Raw genomic sequence first — 18,670 nt, forward strand, 5'->3', positions numbered from 1 at the left:
TGATGTCAGACCCGAGATCTTTAATTTCAGTTCAATCTTCGTGATATAGATTTCTATAGAATAGGTTTGCCTCTCCATACGCTCTGTCTATCACTCACACACTGTAGGTGGGACCTGAGGCATCATTGCATGATTAGATGTTGAAACCGGAAACGGCTGCCAGGTTACAGCTGTTTGGAAGCTTGGTTTTCTTTTGAGTCCAGATCCTGTCCGGATCCTTGAAGTGGTACGTCATTGATTTTGGTCCAGACTCTTTTATATAGAGTCCGCGCTGATGGTTTCATTTATCAAGTCAGATCGCTACATATCCTTCGCAGACTCTTGAGATTCTTCTAGTCATTGACTGAAAAAAATAAATAAAAATTTCTATACTCCAAATTACGATCTATTACCTCTTTCTCACCCCGAACACGCCCAATAACCTCACCAGGGAAGCGTGACCAAAAAGAAATACAAAACATGAAATCCGTATCGCCAACCTCTCCCTCTTCCTCCGTCAGCCCCGGGCGGGCCAAGCACCTCGAACGCAACCGCGTCGCCGCCAATAAATGCCGCGAAAGAAAAAAGAGAGAACACAAGCAAATCGAGCGTCGCCTCAGCGATGAAACGGAAAAGAAAGATTTGCTCCTAGCACAGTTGAACTGTCTACGAGAAGAAGTCTGGGGGTTGAAAAACCTCATCTTCCAACACGCCGAGTGCCAAGACCATCAAATCAACCACCAGCTGGCCAGAATGACCGAGACCGTCCTGCACGGTAATCCTAACATGGAGGTCAAGCCTGGCCTACCCACAACCACATCTCCTTTTTCAGGGACGTGGTCCGATGAATCAGTCGCGGATGATTCCAACCCCGCCGGATCGGGCGCATTTAATCCCAACACATACGAGCGCAACGATTGGACGGTGTTGCCTGCGATCGCGAACGATTTCGCCCCTTACGAGCCGAATGGTTTTATCGATACGCTGTTTGATAACTTTATCGAGGCGGACAATGTGTATGCCTAAGGACCTGGCCTTAGCTGGCCTTGGGCTGTTCTTTTAGCGAAGGGGGCGTTTCAAGTTGTATATTAATCTCAGACCCGCAAGCTCGGGACTAAAACTCATACGAATCAATGAAATTACGAAGTTACCTATGACATTTACTTTTTCCATGGACATTCCAGATGCAATGACGATGAGGCTTATGCCACTGACAAATTTGTAGGGCAACCCCCTTGAAACCACTTGGAACCCTCCAATAGACCATTTCCATTTTGTCACACGGAAGATGCACACACAATCTGCAAAAGGAATGTGTGGAACGTGCAAGAGTCTTCACGAGAGTGATGGTCTACGCTGGTCGACGCTGGTCTGTGCTGAGAAAATATGTGGGGAGATCCACGAAGCCTCTGATGTCATCGAAGTGTACTATAGCTATATATTATTTCTTCTTACCATATAGGTCCATTTTGTTACAAGTCTCTGATGTATCGAATACTATAGACCATTAACTTCATTCTCCCGATGATGCCCACGGCCTCATTTACGCCACCCTACGGGGAGCAACTGGCAACTTTCACCCAGAAATCAGTAATGGGTACAATATTTGAGACTACTGAACGGTTAGAAAATGAAAGGAAAGCAGTAATACCCTATCTTATATGCTAAGACTATTTTACCCAGCTATACAGAATGGAAACCTCTTGGGCTTGGAGTATCCGGGCTTGTCTGGTATCGTTTCCTGTGGAGCAGACCACTATTGAAACTAACGGGTACTTTCCCAGCTCCGCAAGAGATCAGCTTGCTCATCAAACTGTTGCTGTAAAGAAACTCGCGGAACCTTTCAAGACTCCGACTATTGCAAGACACATGTTCCGAGAGATGAAATTACTGAGACAGTTGCGACATGAAAACGTGAGAATCCCGAGAGCTAGGATACGACAACTCTCTAATTGACAGACAGATCATCAACCTGACCGATCTATTTATTTCTCCTTCTGAAGACATGTAGGAAGAGACCTCACTCTTTTCAAGGGGAAAGTACTAATCATCTCAGATACATTGTGACCGAACTGATGGCAACCGACCTTAATACAATTCTCAAGGCGAAAAAGGTCGAGGACCAATTCGCCCAATATTTCATGTATCAGATAATGGTTGGTCTCATCCTCACCTAACCCGATCCCCAGCAAGCACAAGTCTCTGACCAACACTTCCAGCGTGGCTTAAAATATCTACATTCAGCCGGTGTCATCCATCGAGATCTAAAACCAAGCAACATTTTGGTGAACGAGAACTGCGATCTGAAAATATGTGACTTTGGCCTGGCCCGCATCCAAGAATCTCACATGACTGGCTATGTCTCAACAAGATACTACCGTGCCCCGGAGATCATGCTGACATGGCGAAAATACACGGAAAAAGTCGATATGTGGAGTGCCGGGTGCATCTTCGCGGAATTACTTCTGGGCGAGCCTTTGTTCCCGGGAACAAATCATATTAACCAGTTTTGTGTTATCACAGATCTACTTGGTAATCCCCCCGAGGGAGTGATCAACAATATTACAAGCGAAAATGTGAGTAGACAGAGACCATACTATCTTGGAAAAGAATGAGGTCCACTGATTGCTTGTCCTTTCTCTACAGACATTGAACTTTATCAATTCACTTCCTAAGCGAGAACGCAAACCAATATCACAGCTTATCCCTAAAGCCAACGCAGGTGGTACGTTTCAAGCCTTTTCTTTGAGAGAATCGGGATATTGACTTGTTCAGCGGCTGTATTGATCGAAAAAATGCTTGAATTCGACCCTCAAAAGCGAATCTCAGCAACAGAAGCCCTCTCCTCCCCGTATCTCGCACCATATCACGATCCTAACGACGAACCAGTCGCAGCAGAAGCATTCGATTGGGCCTTCCTTGAGGCAAACCTTCCAGCCGATATTTGGAAAACCATCATGCAAGTCTTAAATTTAATGCGCGTTGACACATCCCCGAGTCTTCTTCTGACCAGTCCTACTAGGTACGGTGAGGTGCTGGCATTTCACTCAGATATGAACCATACAGGCCAGAGCGGGCCGATGAAATCAATACACCAGGTGGACGGAATGGACATTGGTTAAGCGAAGATCTATATATATCGATACATACCGTTCGGGTCTCTCGGTTATTTCAGGTTCATCGAAGGTTTTTGTTAATTAGACGGCTGATGCCATTTTAATAGTAGCGTATCCACATCAAGTAGATCAATTTCGAATTTGGCACAATAGCTTTTGGCAGTATAAAACGAGTAGGACGTTGGGATGGAGAGGAGAGGGGAGGTAAGGAGTAAGGAAATTATCGTATTAACATTAACTTGATACATGACCAGACCATTTCTGGCATGATCAAGAAATCCTTGCATATAAACAGGGTCGGGCATGTGTTCATCAAATCAACCAAGTGGGGTATCGCTTTCATCTAAGAAACCAAACCACATGCGTATCATAGCTTGCAAGCAGTGCAAGTCTCGGTATATCACCATATCCTTAGGATAAAGAGCCACCCACCTAGACAGCGGTATCGACGGTGGCGGCAGTGGTGTTGCCATTGGTATTGGCACCAGAAGTAGTCATTTCTGGGGCAGCATCATTGCGGTGGTTCTTTGAGTTGCGGCGAGAGTTCTTCACGTCCATGATGGCAAAGGTGTTTGTTACAGCAAAAGTAGCCCTGTTCAGAACAATTGGTTAGAACATGGACATGTGTATTAATCCTTTGACGTTTTTTTTCTTACCATTGGATGGCTCCGACGACAATCAAAGCTTGGAGGGCATGGCAGCTGGAATAGTGGCATGCACTAGGCGATGGGATCATGGCAGCCAAGGCAATCCAACCGCTTAGCCAGAGGCCACCGGTGAGTAGCTCGAGGAGAGGAATGGCGACTTCATGTGAGAAGCGAGGGTAGGCTACGGGTGCGAGGCCCAAGTAGGGGACTGCGATGGCTGTTGTCCAGCAGCCGTTGAAGAGCATGTAGTAGACCACATTTGAGTAGGACCATTCATCGTACAGAGAGGCAATTTCTAGATTGGGTCAGTAGTGTTCTGATGCATATCATAGTAAAACGAACCGTATGCAGTAAGACCAATCGTGGCTAGTGACAGGATGGCTTGCACGATTCGCAGTGGGTAGATCCAGGAAAGCATCTTTGATGTGAAATGGTTCTTTTTGGTGGGTATAACGTGTACAGGTGTATGGGGTCTTTTGGGTGGGCGTGTGGAGGAAAGGACTGCAAAACGAGAAGATCTACAGTGGTAAGGGAATGTGATGGGCTTTTATACTCTCGTGAGAGACGGCCCACAAGGCGACTAGCTCATGTTTCCCCACGTCATGGCATTGTGAATTGGGAAAGAATGTGCATTGGGGAAGAATTGCGAGGATTACACTGGATAGGTGGAGTCTCGGAGCAGGGATTGGAAAGTTTGACGCATAATTGCTCTGATAGACCCTGAGGCTTTCCAAATTAGGGTTTGGTGTCGAGTAGTCTTCCCCGCCTTGGGATCATCTCCCTTAACCATGTGCCTGACCATGCTGTATATCTTCAAGATGAAAAACACCATTCATCCAATATTATCAAGGAGTGAAGAATGCCATTTCAAACCAACTCATTTGACGGTATCTCCGTTCCGAATCAGAGCATCATATGTTAGGTTGCCCGCACGGCGCTAGCCTTGTCGATCTCACATGAAAGCCTCGGCCAAGGAAACAGATTCGGCCATGCTGATCCAAAATCAACGTGCTGCTTTTTCGGAAATGTTTCCAGGATGCTGCCAAGAACGTGGTTTACCTTATTGTGCTAGTGCCGCCATATTCAAGCTTGTTTGGCGTGGATCAATGGGACATTTCAACCTCGGCACGTCGATCCTCGGACTGACCGTACACAGCACAACCCAGGCATAACGACTGGATGAGCTCATCGTACTTCTGTTAATAATGCTTAAGCATTCAAGAACACCAGCAAAATCATCAGTTGAAGATTCCATACCGTAGAAATTCGATGCATATTTACAAAAACAAAAAATGTTATCTCCTATCTTACAGGGCCCACGCCTTCAGTTCCGTGAAAGAAGAGCTCTCACGGCATCCATAACTCCAATAGACTTCTCGTCGGCGGGCTCAATCGAAGACCGCGCCTCTTCAGACTCCTTGCGCGGCGCTGGTTGCACTGGCTTGTTCCCGGCCTCCTTAGCCGCAGCCTCAATGGAAGCGTGGCGCTCCCTCCACTCGCGATCCTCCTTATCACGAATCTCCAGCTCGCGCAACCACGCGTCGCGCTTTTCTTGCTTCTTCCGAAGTTCCACAGCCTGATCGAATTCTCGGCGCTGCTGTCGCTCTGTCTTGAAGTACATTCCACCGGCGACTAGGGCGACTAGTGTGAAGGCTTGTGCGTAGATACGCGCTCGGAACATTCGGTTCATTTCAACCGAGTCGCCGGATTTCATCGACCGGTAGGCGCGGTAGAGGGCATAACATGTTGCGGCGCATCCTGTGGTAGTTTGTATGAGTTTTTGATGTTGGGAAGGAGATGCGGAGGGAATAGATATGGGTTTGTGCTAGAGGAGTTTTCGTACCAAGTGGAACGAGTGGCTCTTCTCTGAGGCGTCGTGTGAATTTTTGAGTGCCAGTCTCTTCTGTAAATTGACTGTCCGATGCTGACTGTTAGCAGACGAACCTTCCCTTCGCTTTCTTTCCGGCATGGTTGGGTGCCGCTTGCGAGCCACGCGGATAATATGTGATACATACGGATTATCCTCAAAGGACGAAGGTACAGGATCCCTGTTCATCGTGAAGTTGATTGAGGTCGGGTATCTCGAAAATGGTCGTGCGGAGTTCAGTTGCGTCCACGGGATGCGGAGTTTTCGCGTCAGGGATATTTGTAGTATTCTTAGAAATTGAAGGTTGAGTAGGAAAAGCCCAATCCAGAGGCGCGAGAATTTAGAAGTGTCGAGGTTGGAATAGACTCGAGATGCTGGCAGGGTCTGTGGTATGACGCCAAGTTTTCTAACATATCGGGTTATGTAACTATCCGGACCCAGCCTCGAAGACCAATGAACTCCTATAGCATCAGTGTCTCTGGACGAATAAAGATACTGAGCGGTTTGTTTTGTTTAAATGCTTCTATCGGGGGAAATGCTTATCTTGTGGCTGCTCTATCATATAGAAATCAAAAACAAAAACAAAGATTAGTTGTACAGCACTGCATTTGTTGACCGCTATCTACGCTTCTATATGCTGTACTTGTACAACACCTGGACTTGTTCATGGCTACCCCTCCGACATTCAATCATTCTGTCTAAAAGATACACAATCTCATATTTGTCTAGAGATCTCTCGAGTATTGACTGTGATCCCATCTACTTCCCCGTCAACACACCGACAACAAGCTTTGTTTAGGGCTCGCACTGAGGGTTGATGACATAAGGGCCTCCGATCACCGGTCCCGCCTTCGTGAGAAAAAAGAGTCAGAGAAAGTTTATAATCTGTCGGCTTCCGAATTCCTTCTAATCTGAATTGGGATCGATTGTCTCTATCTGGAAGAAATCATCTCCAAGTCATTATGTCTGATGAAACTCACGGCGCCGCGACGCCCGTCACTCCCAAGATGAGCGGGCTTGCATTGACCGAGTATACCGCCGCTCCGACGCCGCCCTCTGAGCGCGAGCACAGGGCCCCCGGATTGCCTCCCAATTGGGGCATCCCTGAAGCTTTCCTACTTCCTAACGGATACCCAGATGTAATTCAACCTTTGCAATTCGTACTCAATCAACCAGTTCTAACGTTGCCCCGCGATTATAGTATCTCCGGTTGATTTTGACGTCACGAGTTTACGATGTTATTGACGAAAGCCCTCTGACCCATGCTGTCAACCTCAGTAACCGGCTGGAAAGCCGGGTGCTTCTCAAGCGTGAGGATCTGCTGCCGGTGTTCAGCTTCAAGCTTCGCGGCGCATATAACAAGATGGCTCATCTGAACAATGAGCAGCGCTGGAAGGGCGTTATTGCCTGCTCTGCTGGTGAATATAAACCTGATAGATTAAACAAACTGGAACTGCTTCTAACTCAATCTGTATAGGAAACCATGCTCAAGGTGTGGCCTATTCTGCCCGCAAGCTTAGAATCCCCGCTACGATCGTCATGCCCTCGGGCACCCCTGCCATCAAACACCTGAATGTTGCTCGCTTGGGAGGAAGTGTGGTTCTTCACGGAATGGACTTTGATGCTGCCAAGGATGAGGCTCACCGATTGGAGAAGCAGCATGATCTGACAAACATCCCGCCGTTCGACGATCCTTATGTCATTGCTGGCCAAGGTACCATTGGTATGGAGCTCCTGCGCCAGGCAAACCTGGAAAAGCTTGAGGCAGTCTTCTGTGCTGTCGGTGGAGGTGGTCTGATTGCTGGAATTGGAGTTTACATCAAGCGCATCGCACCCCAGGTGAAGGTCATCGGCGTCGAGGCTTATGATGCCAACGCTATGACTCAGTCCCTCGATGCGGGTAACCGAGTTTTCCTCAAGGAGGTTGGCCTATTTGCGGACGGTGCAGCAGTCAAGTCTGTTGGCGAGGAAACATGGCGCCTGAGCCGCGAGGTCATCGACGATGTCATCCAGGTGTCCACCGATGAGACCTGCGCGGCCATCAAGGACGCCTTCGAAGATACCCGGTCCATCGTCGAGCCTGCCGGCGCTCTCGCTCTTGCCGGTCTCAAGAAGTACATTGCCAAGAATCCCAGCCCTGATCCCAACCGCGAGCTTGTTGCCATCACCTCCGGTGCCAATATGGACTTTGACCGTCTGCGGTTTGTTGCTGAGCGCGCTGCCCTTGGCGAGAAGAAGGAAGCACTCCTCAGCGTAAAGATCCCCGAAAAGCCCGGTGCTTTCGCCAAGCTTGTTGAAGTTGTCCTGCCCCACGCCGTTACCGCGTTCAATTACCGCTATGCCCGTGAAGACTCGGCCGATGTGCTCATGGGTATCTCACTATCCGCCTCTACTGGCCGCGAAGACCTGGCCAAGATAATGGGAGAGTTGGAGAAGGGCGGCATGAGCTGCCGGGACTTGAGTGACGACGAACTTGCCAAGCGTCATCTACGTTTCCTTGTCGGCGGCCGCTGTGAGGTCGCCGATGAGCGCATCTTCATGTTCGAGTTCCCCGAGCGTCCAGGTGCTCTTGCCAAATTCCTCACCACCCTTCGTCCTGAACAAAATATCTCTTTGTTCCACTACCGCAACTACGGCGGTGATGTGGGCAAGGTTTTGGCTGGAATCCAGTGCCCGTCGCCCGAGAAGGAGGATCTGGAAGCTTTCCTTCGGGATCTTGGCTATCCATTCAGTGAGCACACTGACTCTCCCACCTACAAGACCTTCTTGCGCTCTGAATAAGCGTTTCAACTTAAAATTGCATAAGAAGTAAAGGTGGGTAACGAGAAGATGCATTGTTCATAGCCTGTTATGGTTTCAGCGGTTTAGGGTTCCGGCCTGTTTTGTCTCTTGTCTGGCGTTTGGTTCATTTCGATAGACCCTCTGTATCATAGGTCACATAGTTTACTTTTAGGATTTCTCACTGCACATTTGCGGAAGTACAAAGGTCCTCGAATATCCATATCTCACTATTGAGCATTCATGCACGCAATTCTGTCCTGCAAATCAAGACTTCACTCCAGCCCAGTACATGTATTTCGGCTAGCTGCTAGGAAAAAGAACTTACTCTTCTCGACAGTCATCAAACAAATCCACCCTTTCGCATTGTCTATTTGTTTTCCTCCCGTCCTTATAGTTGTGTTGCAAACTCCACCAATCACAGTGGTGGATCACCCCGGCTGACCGGCGATACAGAAGCTCCGGCCAACATTTGCGATCGCAGCACAAGAACCTTTGGAGCCAAGCATCAACCTCGCACCCGCACCCCGATACCTCTTTGTTCTTCATAAGGTGATAATCGAGGCGTAGCCTCCAATCGATCACATTTCGTGGAGATAGACCAAAATCTAAACCCGCCGCCATGTTCTCCCTCCGCACCGTCTTCGGCGCCTCCTCCGGTGCCCTCCGCCAGTTCCTCCCCTCTGTGACCGCCCGGACCGCCTCATTACGGCCTTTCTCGCACATGATTCGCAACAGCCTGACGAGGCTCCGTGGTCAAGCAAAGTCCGGCAATGCTATTGCTGTAGCGAATGCGTCTGCTAGACAGGTGGAGCAGGTTCGGGGAATGAAGACTCGGTCTTCTGTCAAGAGACTGTGTGATGGTTGCAAGGTATGATCCAAGATATTGGACATCGTCATATTGAAATGATCGGGGGATCGTGTCTTGGCTGGTGCTGACTGCTGAACAGCCCGTTCACCGAAAAGGTCGTGTGTACATCATCTGGTGAGTTATAATTACCCTGTGCTATCTAAAGCTATACTTGAAGTCTCTCGGTTCTAATACTTTGTTTCCTTGGTCTTTCAGCTCGAAGAACCCCAAACACAAGCAACGGCAGGGGAAATAGAGTCGTCGCTTTCCATCATTTTCTCCGGTAGCGTCTATCGCTTTGTCGTTCCACGGCAGCCTTCACTCGATTAAATCTGAGATCTTGGCAATCTTCTTCAGCATATAAATATGCTATCGAACATTAGGTCGTCTTTAAATCCCTCGGATACACGACTTATCGTCGCGGAACTCGGATCGGCAGCATACCTTTGCATTCTTGTTTCAAAACCAGACAGTGGTTGGATACCACGGCGCTTGTGTCTTTTTCCTGTATATTAGTGTTGCAATAAAGTTCATTGGGTCTTCATGTTTCAATTCAACTCATCATGACTCCAGTCTTGTCTTTCTTGGATAGCCAACATCTATGGATATATGCGCAGTCTACTCCAGCGAACAGCTTGCCACCATATCCAAGCCCCCAAACAACCGAACCATTCTCGTTCACAGTGTTGATATCTGATTTTACGGTTATGCGCTCACCGAATTGCAATCTCCCGGCTCTGATGGGCCGATGTAAATAGTCACGTGATGCGTTCCTGGCTTCCCCGAACTTTTTTTCGGGGAGCCAACTAAACATTCAATTCGCGCTGATCATATCAATTCTGGTGTGGTTGGATCATCACCATGCGGTCCCCTTCTCTTCTGCGTTTACAAAGCCGCGCGGTGTCTGGTTTGACCAGATCAGCTCGTTTCCAGCCCCAGACTCTTCTGCGCCAGCGATGCGCTTCCACGGCCGTGTTCCGGTCTGCCGCTGTTGCGCCGGCTTATCAGTCGAAGCTGGGACAATGGGACCAGCGCCGAAATGCCTCTGAGGTTGCCTCTGCGGTGTAAGTACACTTGTCGAACTCTAATCTCTTTCTTACGCTCTTTTTAATATTTCTTGTTGTTAGTCTCGAGGCTGCTAAGGCCAACCCGGACTCTCTATCCCAAGCCGCCATTATCGACAGTCTCGATCCGGTTGAGGCCGCTCGTCTCGACAAGTGTCGTAACATCGGTATTGCGGTATATACTATCCCAATTGATCCAGATGTGCTTCTTGTTCTTGTCTAATGAAGTTCTCCCTACACAGGCTCACATCGACAGCGGTAAAACCACCTGTACCGAGCGAGTTCTTTTCTACACTGGCCGTATCAAGGCTATCCACGAGGTCCGCGGGCGTGACAGCGTCGGTGCCAAGATGGACTCCATGGACTTGGAACGTGAGAAGGGTATTACCATCCAGTCCGCCGCCACTTTCTGTGACTGGGTCAAGAAGGATAAGGAGGGCGTTGACCAGAAGTATCACCTTAACTTGATTGATACCCCCGGCCACATTGATTTCACTATCGAGGTCGAGAGAGCGCTGCGCGTTCTGGACGGCGCTGTCATGATCCTGTGTGCTGTCTCGGGTGTTCAGTCCCAAACGATTACCGTCGATCGCCAAATGCGCCGCTACAACGTTCCCCGTATCTCGTTTGTTAACAAAATGGACCGAATGGGTGCTAACCCCTTCAAGGCGGTTGACCAGATCAACACTAAGCTAAAGATCCCTGCCGCTGCTGTTCAGGTCCCCATCGGTGCCGAGGACGAGTTCGAGGGTGTTGTTGACTTGATCCGCATGAAGGCCCTGTACAACGTTGGTGCGAATGGTGAGGAGATTTTGGAGAAGGATGAAATCCCCGAGAAGGTCAAAGCCATTGCAGAGGAACGCCGCACCATGCTCATTGAGACTCTTGCCGATGTCGACGATGAGATCGCCGAGTTGTTCTTGGAAGAGATTACACCCAGCGAGGATCAGATCCGAGCCGCCATCCGCCGAGCTACTATTAGCTTGAAGTTCACCCCTGTGTTCATGGGATCTGCTCTGGCCAACAAGTCAGTTCAGCCCATGCTGGACGGTGTTATTGACTTCCTTCCCAACCCTTCTGAGGTTGAGAACCTTGCCCTTGACCAGAAGCGTGAAGAAGCTCCCGTCAAGCTTGTCCCCTATAACTCTCTTCCCTTTGTTGGTCTGGCCTTCAAGCTGGAAGAGAGCAACTTCGGTCAATTGACCTACATCCGCGTCTACCAGGGAACTCTTCGCAAGGGCTCCAACGTCTTCAACGCTCGCAACAACAAGAAGGTCAAGGTTCCTCGTATTGTTCGCATGCACTCCAACGACATGGAGGAAGTCAGTGAGATTGGCTCTGGTGAGATTTGCGCCGTGTTCGGTATTGAGTGTGCATCTGGTGACACCTTCACGGATGGCACTCTCGGCTACAGCATGTCATCCATGTTCGTCCCCGAGCCTGTTATCTCGCTCTCTATCAAGCCTAAGCAGAGCAAAGATGGTGCCAATTTCTCGAAGGCCATGGCCCGCTTCCAGAGAGAGGACCCGACCTTCCGAGTGTCCTACGATAGCGAGAGTGACCAGACCATCATCTCCGGAATGGGTGAACTCCACCTTGACATCTACGTGGAGCGTATGCGCCGTGAGTACCGGGTCGACTGCGAGACTGGCCAGCCTCAGGTTGCCTATCGTGAGACCATTGGCAACCGTGTTGAGTTCGACCACCTGCTCAAGAAGCAGTCCGGTGGACCTGGTGAATTCGCCCGTGTTATGGGATACATGGAGCCTACTGGCGCTCTCGAGGAGAACAAGTTTGAGCAGCAGGTTATTGGAGGCAGCATTTCGGAGAAGTTCCTTTATGCTTGCGAAAAGGGCTTCAACCTCTCTTGCGATAAGGGTCCCCTGATCGGCCACAAAGTTCTTGGTACTCGCATGGTCATCAACGACGGTGCCACTCACATGACTGATTCTTCTGAAATGTCCTTCAAGAACGCTACCCAGCAGGCGTTCCGCAAGGCTTTCGCCGAAAGTCAACCCTCTGTCCTGGAGCCTCTCATGAAGACGGTCGTGACCGCTCCTACTGAGTTCCAGGGTGATGTTATTGGCCTACTGAACAAGCGCGGTGCCACTATCAACGACACCGAGACCGGTGTTGATGAGTTCACTGTCTACGCTGACTGCAGTCTGAACGGCATGTTCGGTTTCAGCAGCAACCTGCGCGCCGCTACCCAGGGCAAGGGTGAATACACCATGGAGTTCAGCCACTATGAGAAGGCTCCTCCCCACATGCAGTATGTTTTAACTAGAATTATGCCTCTTCATACATTGCCCATTACTAATCGTCTTCTCTTACAGGAAGGAACTCATTGCCAAGTACCTGAAGGCCCAGGCCGACAGACACAAGAAATAAACGATAAAATATGTAATAACACCCACCAACTCCGACTACTCTGGCAACCCAAACCAGGCAGTGCCTGGTATCGGCTCTTGTTGGAACTAAGAAGCAGGGCATTTTGGTTTCAATCACTGATGCTTCTTCCACCCAAAATCCCCCTGTACTATTTACGCATGGCACTATATCACGTTGTGACTTTCTGGGACCTGTATTTTAAGATTAAGATACTACTTTCTACTCTCCTATCTGAACAAATAGATTCTTCTTTTTTTACGATATTTTTTTTTTGGATTGCTAATGACTCCAGTGGAGCATGAATTCAGGACTCTAAGCCTAACCCCAGTATCTCAATCCAGCATCTCCGTTCAACCACCTTGCTCTCGAGCCTTGCGTAAGTCTTCGAGCGCTGCTTTCCTTTTCAGCCTAGGAGGGGCCGGGGAAGCATTATGATGTATATAACAGGGAATATAAGTGATGTCTGAAGGATGAGGAGCCTGTTGGTTGAGGTTAACGGAAGGTGTCGACTTCAGGCGAGACGTCGCGGACGATTGCAGCCCAGTCTTATCCTTTCTCTGCTCGATGTTAGCATTTCCGCTTGGTATACAGTCTGCCCCTTGAACTTTAGGCCTCATTCCTGATGGAAATGTCGACACACGCACAGATGAGAAATTTGGGCTTGCTGGACGTGAAAGTGGAGGAAGGGGAAGGAGAGGATTATGGGGAAGAGCCTTGTCAATGGGTATGGCTCGGAGAGGCTTTCTCACGGGAGTGAAAATGGGAATGGATGGGAGAGGCTTATCCTGTAATCTATTAGTCTGATGCGATGTATGTTCAATCCGATCGGTCCTAGACTCGGGCAGAGGAAAGTCTTCGGAGAAATCATTCTTGTGAAGATTGAATCTCCGGAACGCCTGGATGATAGGAATATCTTCCTCACGCACACCAGTGAACAGAGGAGGCGAATATCCCCCTGCATGGTCATCGCCGTCTCCTAGCCTGTCCATGAGGTCTTCAAGCTCCGGGTCACTGAGGGCACCCATGAAGAGGGGCCATCTCGCATCAGCTGGCAGCGGTGTAGGGATGTGAGGGGGAAATCTCTCGTGGTATCGGAGCATCCAGAGACACTCTTGCCATGGGCTGGTGTATTCGGGTGAGCGTCCTCGGCATAGACTGCTACGTTATCCCAGATCGGAGCGCCTGTTTCATCGCGAATTTGATAAAATGCCAACAAACGACGAGCAATATGCAGCTGGGTTTGGCCTTGCCTCACCATCATGGTCAGTCGGTAATCCAGATGATAGTCTTGTTCATACAAGATAGTCACGAGGAATGCACCGATCGCGTCACCTGGGACCTGATCTAAAATCCATGCCCTCAAGCATCTCCTCAGGTGGTGAATAGCCTTAAGGTCCCAGGAAATGAGAAGTCGTCGTTCTTGAACGGCAAGCAAGGTATCAGCCGATCTGCCCTCCAAGAATGACTGGAAGAGGGCTTGTAGTTGCCACCGGCTGGTGCTAGCTTCCTTGTAGCAGTGGTTTAGATGGAGGTTTGCTAGGCTGGAGGGGTTAGTGATAAGCTTGTTACCTGTTGGGGACATTTTTGGGGTACAAGATGAGCGATATATTGTGAGTGAAAATGGATATACCTGAGAGAGGATGGATTTGTTTCTGCTGAAAAGAGATGCTGTACTTGGAATTTTCGATTGAATCTAACGGAAATATTCAGATATTTATTCTTGGGTTCTTTTCATATAGTGGAAGTTCCCATTGTTCAACATAGGAGGAAGAGGACAAAGCAAAGGGGTATACTTGCACACTTTCAATTATTTGATCAAAGAAGATATTGTTATAAAATATCCTGCAAGAGTGAAAGCAAACAAAGACTGAGGAGCTTTGTTCCCAAAATTTCGACTCGTTCATTGTCGTACCGGTTGCTTCCGGGTGATTGTCATCGTCTGAAGGACACACAGTGGACAAGTTCCACCATCAGAAGACGCGAATTAGCACTGTGAGCATGATTCCAATGCATATATATTGGAACAGAGACAGGACAGCTGGATTGTTGGAGGAGAGAAATTATGATGGGAATCATTTGTAACAGATGCAACACTCCATTAAATCATGTATGATGAATTAGAAAAGAAGACAGTGAGCATAATCAAGCTCAATGGAAGGGTATATGCATGCCAATTGGGGCGATGTAGTTAAAACCAGTAATGTAAAAAAAGAAAAGTTCCCCCAAAAGTGATGGGCACATAAAAGAATGAAGAAATGTCCGAATGTCGCCTGTGATCAAAGCCACAAGACCCATCGGATACCAGTGAAGGCACCCCGGAAGACACCGCGCACAAGCTTGAAAGCCATGACAATAAGCCACACCCACCAAAGCATCGCAACAAGGGCCCATTCCAAGACCATGAACCCAGTGCGCCGAATCCACCGCAATCGACGGCGACGCTTACGAAGCCCCCTGTCAAGGGCATCACTCAGCTGCTTAACAGCGAGTGTACTAGTGGTATTGAGATGAACACACAGGTCCTCTGCATCGTTAGCCGTGGTTCGGACACGGGGAGCCAAGGAATCGTTGACCAGGTTTTCCAGGTTCGATAGCTGAGATCGGAGGGGTGACGAGGTGGAGGTGGAGAAATGATGCATGGATTGTTGAAACGAGTGCTGGGTCTGCTCGAAACGACGGAGGAGGGTTTGAGCAGCGAGGTCGAATTCGCCGAGCCTCGTCACTTGTGGAACAGATGTACCAGAACCCATGGAGCTTTGAAGCCAGTGAGGAACTGGCTCGCGGCGAGTGTGGGCTCGGCGAGTGATCTCGCGGGCCTTAATCCCCGATGACAATAGAAGAGCCCGAGTGCGCTCGACTTCTGGTTTCCCAGGTACGCCCGTGTCAATCAAGGTGTGAATACTACGCCCAGATATACTCCAGGCACGACTAGAATCCGAAAGACCCGTGCTTCTCCCTGCCGGGGAAAGCCCTGGCGATGCTCGAGCATTGGCAAGCCCAGTGACAGGAGGCCGCGTTAAGCTGAAAGGAACGGAAGGGTCTTTCATCTCGTGGCGTTTGGTCCGTCCCGTGTGTAGAGAAGTACCGAAATCAAGCGTTTTGCTGCGTGGCAGCGTGAACTTCTTGGGAGAATCACGGGAAGCATAATTTTGTGGAGTGGAAACTCCCTCGCTAGGACTGCCGAAATCGGTCACTTCTGCTGTTTCGCTTCGCTCATCTTGCCGTAGGGGGGATGTGAAGGTTGGCAGAGAGGGAATAAAGCTTCGGGATGAGTTCTTCTCGGAATTTCTGCGAGTCAACCGCTCAGGCTCATCTGTAAGGGTTGGCAGGCGCCGTAAAAGACCTTTGCCAGATTTCCTATCGCCTCTGGATTCTTCATCAGAATCACTATCCTCTGATGTAAAAGTGGTGGCAGACGATGATTTTCGAGATTCAGGACCTGCGTCTTTCTTCAGGATGAGATCTCCGACCTTGGAGACCTCATTCCCGACAATCTCTGCTATTCGACCTGGTCCCTTGAATATTCCTCGCAGCTTTGATTCGGTAAGATGGGGCCCTTTACGGGACCGATGCCCATCTGCTCGATTCCCTTCGAGTGTGGCTTGATCATCAGGAGGAGATGACGACAAAACATCAGGGAGAGGACTGGGCTCGAGTTTGGAGGCACCCTCCGTCCGCTCAGGCGCCGTCACATTTCGCCGGCGCAAGGTCTCGGGTTCCGGTAAGTCAGCTTCCCGCTCTCGCTCTCGATCTGCTTGTTTGCTCTTGCTGCGCTCGTGCCGTGAAACAATCTTGTGACGGAGACCCTTCTTTGCGGGCGAGGGAGATCGACTTGAGGGAGGGGACAGATTTACTGCTATGCTTGGGAAGTAACCAAAATGGCCGGGAGAGTTAGGCGCAGTGCTATCAATGCCATCCACGGACATCCGAGGATCCTGCCGGTCATCAAGGCTGCCTGCTGATGAGAAAGAGCCTTTTCTGTCTTTGCGGGCTTGCTTCCTGTCGGCTGACAACGGCTCTATCGGTTGCGGTGCCCTTCCCCTATCAATGTCACCGTGAGGAACAGCCGGAGATTTGGCACGGGTCATCCGAGTGCCTGAATGTGCATGGTCGACGATTCTTTGGACATGATCGCGGAAATGCTCACGAGACGCGCGAGGGTTTTCATCGATGGAAGGACGAGTATCTGAGCTTGAAGAACTCGAGACACTGCCTGAACGCATTTTGACATTATCCCATCGTGATAGCTTTCGTTTGCTGGAAGCACTGCGGCTGCGTAAGCTATGCGAATGACTTCGAAATCTGTGCCTGTGCCGCCCACGGCCCACACTCTTGAATTCGTGTGCCAATGCAGGGTGGGAACTGGAGAAAGAAGTGCGCGGTGACAAATGTGTCTCCCTAGAATCCTCCATTTCGACCGAAAGGCGCTTCTGCTTATGTGGCGTTCTGAAGTCATCGCTTGTGTCCACGACAACTAATTCTTTGGGGTCAGGGTAGAGTTTATGGCCATCCTTATCGACCACCTTCGTCTTGTTGGTACCATGTTCTAGCCAAGCAGCATCGGCCAGAAGCTCTGCCGGTGAGATCTTCCAATCAATACGTGGCCGACGCGCCTTCGTGCTGCTGGTTCGGCTGGCTCGCCGCAAGCTTGATCCCGGAGAGGTAGGCAGCATATCTATATCTTCGTGTTCTCCAGTGGATATATGGCGACGACCCTGTTGGAAAGGTGGAAGCTTTAAGCAATTTAATTGGCCGTGTTCTCTTTGGCTATATTTTTTCTCGACATTATTGATCCATTGGTGAACTCTTTCAACGTCATGCCATCCTTCTGCATCTGCATCGATGGAGCATTTTTCACGATACCTGACCTTTCGGTTGCGAATCATTTGAAGCGGGTTATAGCAACGGCTGCATTTCTGGCTTTTAAACTCAGAGTCATCCTTGACTGCATCTCGAAGAGGTGGCAATGAGGGCAGTAGCCGCATATATTCATGAAATAGATCAAAATGATTGCGAGCTTTCTCAGCACGAGCCAAAGTACTTTCGGAGAATTCGTATGCCCGTTGATCCTCGATCGCGGATGGAGGCAACAAATTGACAACAGATGATTGCTCTAAGCTCGGCAGTGTCCCCTGTGACAAACGATTACCAGAGAGCTGAGTAAAATTGCGATACGTCAAATCGCGCTGCAAATTCTTCGCTCGTGAAGTATATGCATAGCTGTCGACTGACGGAACAGCCGGTTGAGAGACAGATATTGGTCTTCGGCTCTCGGAACCCGGGGGTATTCCAGAAGCTGTCCTCCTCCGGGATTCATTGAGATTTAAGGCTAGGTTGACAATCTGAATCGAGTCCCTATCGAGTCCAGGAGTTGCATGTGGCACATCATTTTTCCTGTGCCTCCGGATGCGAAGAGCTTCCGGAGGGCCGTCTATCAGGAGAGGTGGAACCTTGCCTAGCATTGATCGTGCTTGAAGTCGCAATTTTTGACTTCACTTCAGATGGATGGTGTTTATGCCGGCTCCATGGAAATCGCGAGCGTTTCTTGGGGACCACGATTTCTGGTTCGGGAGCGCTGCGCTTCTCTTGGGAAGGTTCCGAGGGACGAGGGCGGTTCAGGCTGACTCTTGTGCTTCGCGAGCGAGGTAGCGAGTCAAGCAGGAAGCCACCTGAGCTCTGGGTCCTCCGCTGACCCGGTGTCCTTCGATCCCCATAACGGGAACCACTGCCCAATGTACTACCTTCCAACTCCCGACTCGGTCGGCCGTCGTTCTTTCGGGGCGGGGTCTGACGAAACGAGCCGCCATCGGACCGGAGCAAAGGGGACTGGGTTCCTGAGGATCGGTCTTGTGGTCGTATACCCGCTGGAGATATTGACGCTCGTGCAGGGGGCTCGTTTGATCGTTGCGACATTGCTGCAAGGGCAACAATGCTAGATGGGAAGGCTCGAAAAAGAGACAGACATAGTTCGGTCTGAC

At 49.7% G+C, this 18,670-nt stretch overlaps 9 protein-coding genes across 9 annotated transcripts; 5 read left to right on the forward strand and 4 right to left on the reverse strand.

The window, feature by feature from the left end:
* Window positions 1-459: 459 nt before the first annotated feature.
* Window positions 460-1,005, forward strand: N7500_003197 (bZIP transcription factor; the record flags this gene model as incomplete). Its single annotated transcript, XM_056674343.1, has 1 exon — window positions 460-1,005. One exon carries the CDS (start codon window positions 460-462, stop codon window positions 1,003-1,005), a length of 546 nt encoding a protein of 181 aa, XP_056534868.1.
* Window positions 1,006-1,671: 666 nt separating this feature from the next.
* Window positions 1,672-3,101, forward strand: N7500_003198 (bZIP transcription factor bZIP-1; the record flags this gene model as incomplete). Its single annotated transcript, XM_056674344.1, has 6 exons — window positions 1,672-1,893; window positions 1,943-1,986; window positions 2,036-2,135; window positions 2,199-2,555; window positions 2,626-2,704; window positions 2,755-3,101. The coding sequence occupies 6 exons, from the start codon at window positions 1,672-1,674 to the stop codon at window positions 3,099-3,101; spliced, it is 1,149 nt and encodes a 382-aa protein (XP_056534869.1).
* Window positions 3,102-3,527: 426 nt separating this feature from the next.
* N7500_003199 (MARVEL domain-containing protein) lies at window positions 3,528-4,160 on the reverse strand (the record flags this gene model as incomplete). The annotated part of the gene is made up of 3 exons (XM_056674345.1): window positions 3,528-3,687; window positions 3,752-4,037; window positions 4,085-4,160. 3 exons carry the CDS (start codon window positions 4,158-4,160, stop codon window positions 3,528-3,530), a joined length of 522 nt encoding a protein of 173 aa, XP_056534870.1.
* A 906-nt stretch (window positions 4,161-5,066) lies between these two features.
* rcf1 (respiratory supercomplex assembly factor RCF1) lies at window positions 5,067-5,798 on the reverse strand (the record flags this gene model as incomplete). The annotated part of the gene is made up of 3 exons (XM_056674346.1): window positions 5,067-5,500; window positions 5,586-5,656; window positions 5,758-5,798. The coding sequence occupies 3 exons, from the start codon at window positions 5,796-5,798 to the stop codon at window positions 5,067-5,069; spliced, it is 546 nt and encodes a 181-aa protein (XP_056534871.1).
* Window positions 5,799-6,571: 773 nt separating this feature from the next.
* On the forward strand, window positions 6,572-8,390 carry N7500_003201 (threonine dehydratase, biosynthetic; the record flags this gene model as incomplete). The annotated part of the gene is made up of 3 exons (XM_056674347.1): window positions 6,572-6,748; window positions 6,811-7,027; window positions 7,087-8,390. The coding sequence occupies 3 exons, from the start codon at window positions 6,572-6,574 to the stop codon at window positions 8,388-8,390; spliced, it is 1,698 nt and encodes a 565-aa protein (XP_056534872.1).
* Window positions 8,391-9,009: 619 nt separating this feature from the next.
* N7500_003202 (50S ribosomal protein L36) lies at window positions 9,010-9,376 on the forward strand (the record flags this gene model as incomplete). Its single annotated transcript, XM_056674348.1, has 2 exons — window positions 9,010-9,258; window positions 9,338-9,376. The coding sequence occupies 2 exons, from the start codon at window positions 9,010-9,012 to the stop codon at window positions 9,374-9,376; spliced, it is 288 nt and encodes a 95-aa protein (XP_056534873.1).
* Window positions 9,377-10,098: 722 nt separating this feature from the next.
* Window positions 10,099-12,692, forward strand: N7500_003203 (elongation factor G; the record flags this gene model as incomplete). Its single annotated transcript, XM_056674349.1, has 4 exons — window positions 10,099-10,301; window positions 10,365-10,476; window positions 10,544-12,573; window positions 12,638-12,692. The coding sequence occupies 4 exons, from the start codon at window positions 10,099-10,101 to the stop codon at window positions 12,690-12,692; spliced, it is 2,400 nt and encodes a 799-aa protein (XP_056534874.1).
* Window positions 12,693-13,042: 350 nt separating this feature from the next.
* N7500_003204 (uncharacterized protein) lies at window positions 13,043-14,274 on the reverse strand (the record flags this gene model as incomplete). Its single annotated transcript, XM_056674350.1, has 2 exons — window positions 13,043-13,847; window positions 13,991-14,274. The coding sequence occupies 2 exons, from the start codon at window positions 14,272-14,274 to the stop codon at window positions 13,043-13,045; spliced, it is 1,089 nt and encodes a 362-aa protein (XP_056534875.1).
* Window positions 14,275-14,968: 694 nt separating this feature from the next.
* On the reverse strand, window positions 14,969-18,605 carry N7500_003205 (uncharacterized protein; the record flags this gene model as incomplete). Its single annotated transcript, XM_056674351.1, is given in 2 exon segments — window positions 14,969-18,123; window positions 18,143-18,605. The coding sequence occupies 2 exon segments, from the start codon at window positions 18,603-18,605 to the stop codon at window positions 14,969-14,971; spliced, it is 3,618 nt and encodes a 1,205-aa protein (XP_056534876.1).
* Between the last annotated feature and the right edge of the window lie 65 nt (window positions 18,606-18,670).

This window comes from Penicillium coprophilum, assembly GCF_028826855.1.
Source record: "Penicillium coprophilum strain IBT 35676 chromosome Unknown utg000002l_segment0_segment1, whole genome shotgun sequence".
Taxonomy (NCBI): Eukaryota; Fungi; Ascomycota; class Eurotiomycetes; order Eurotiales; family Aspergillaceae; genus Penicillium; species Penicillium coprophilum.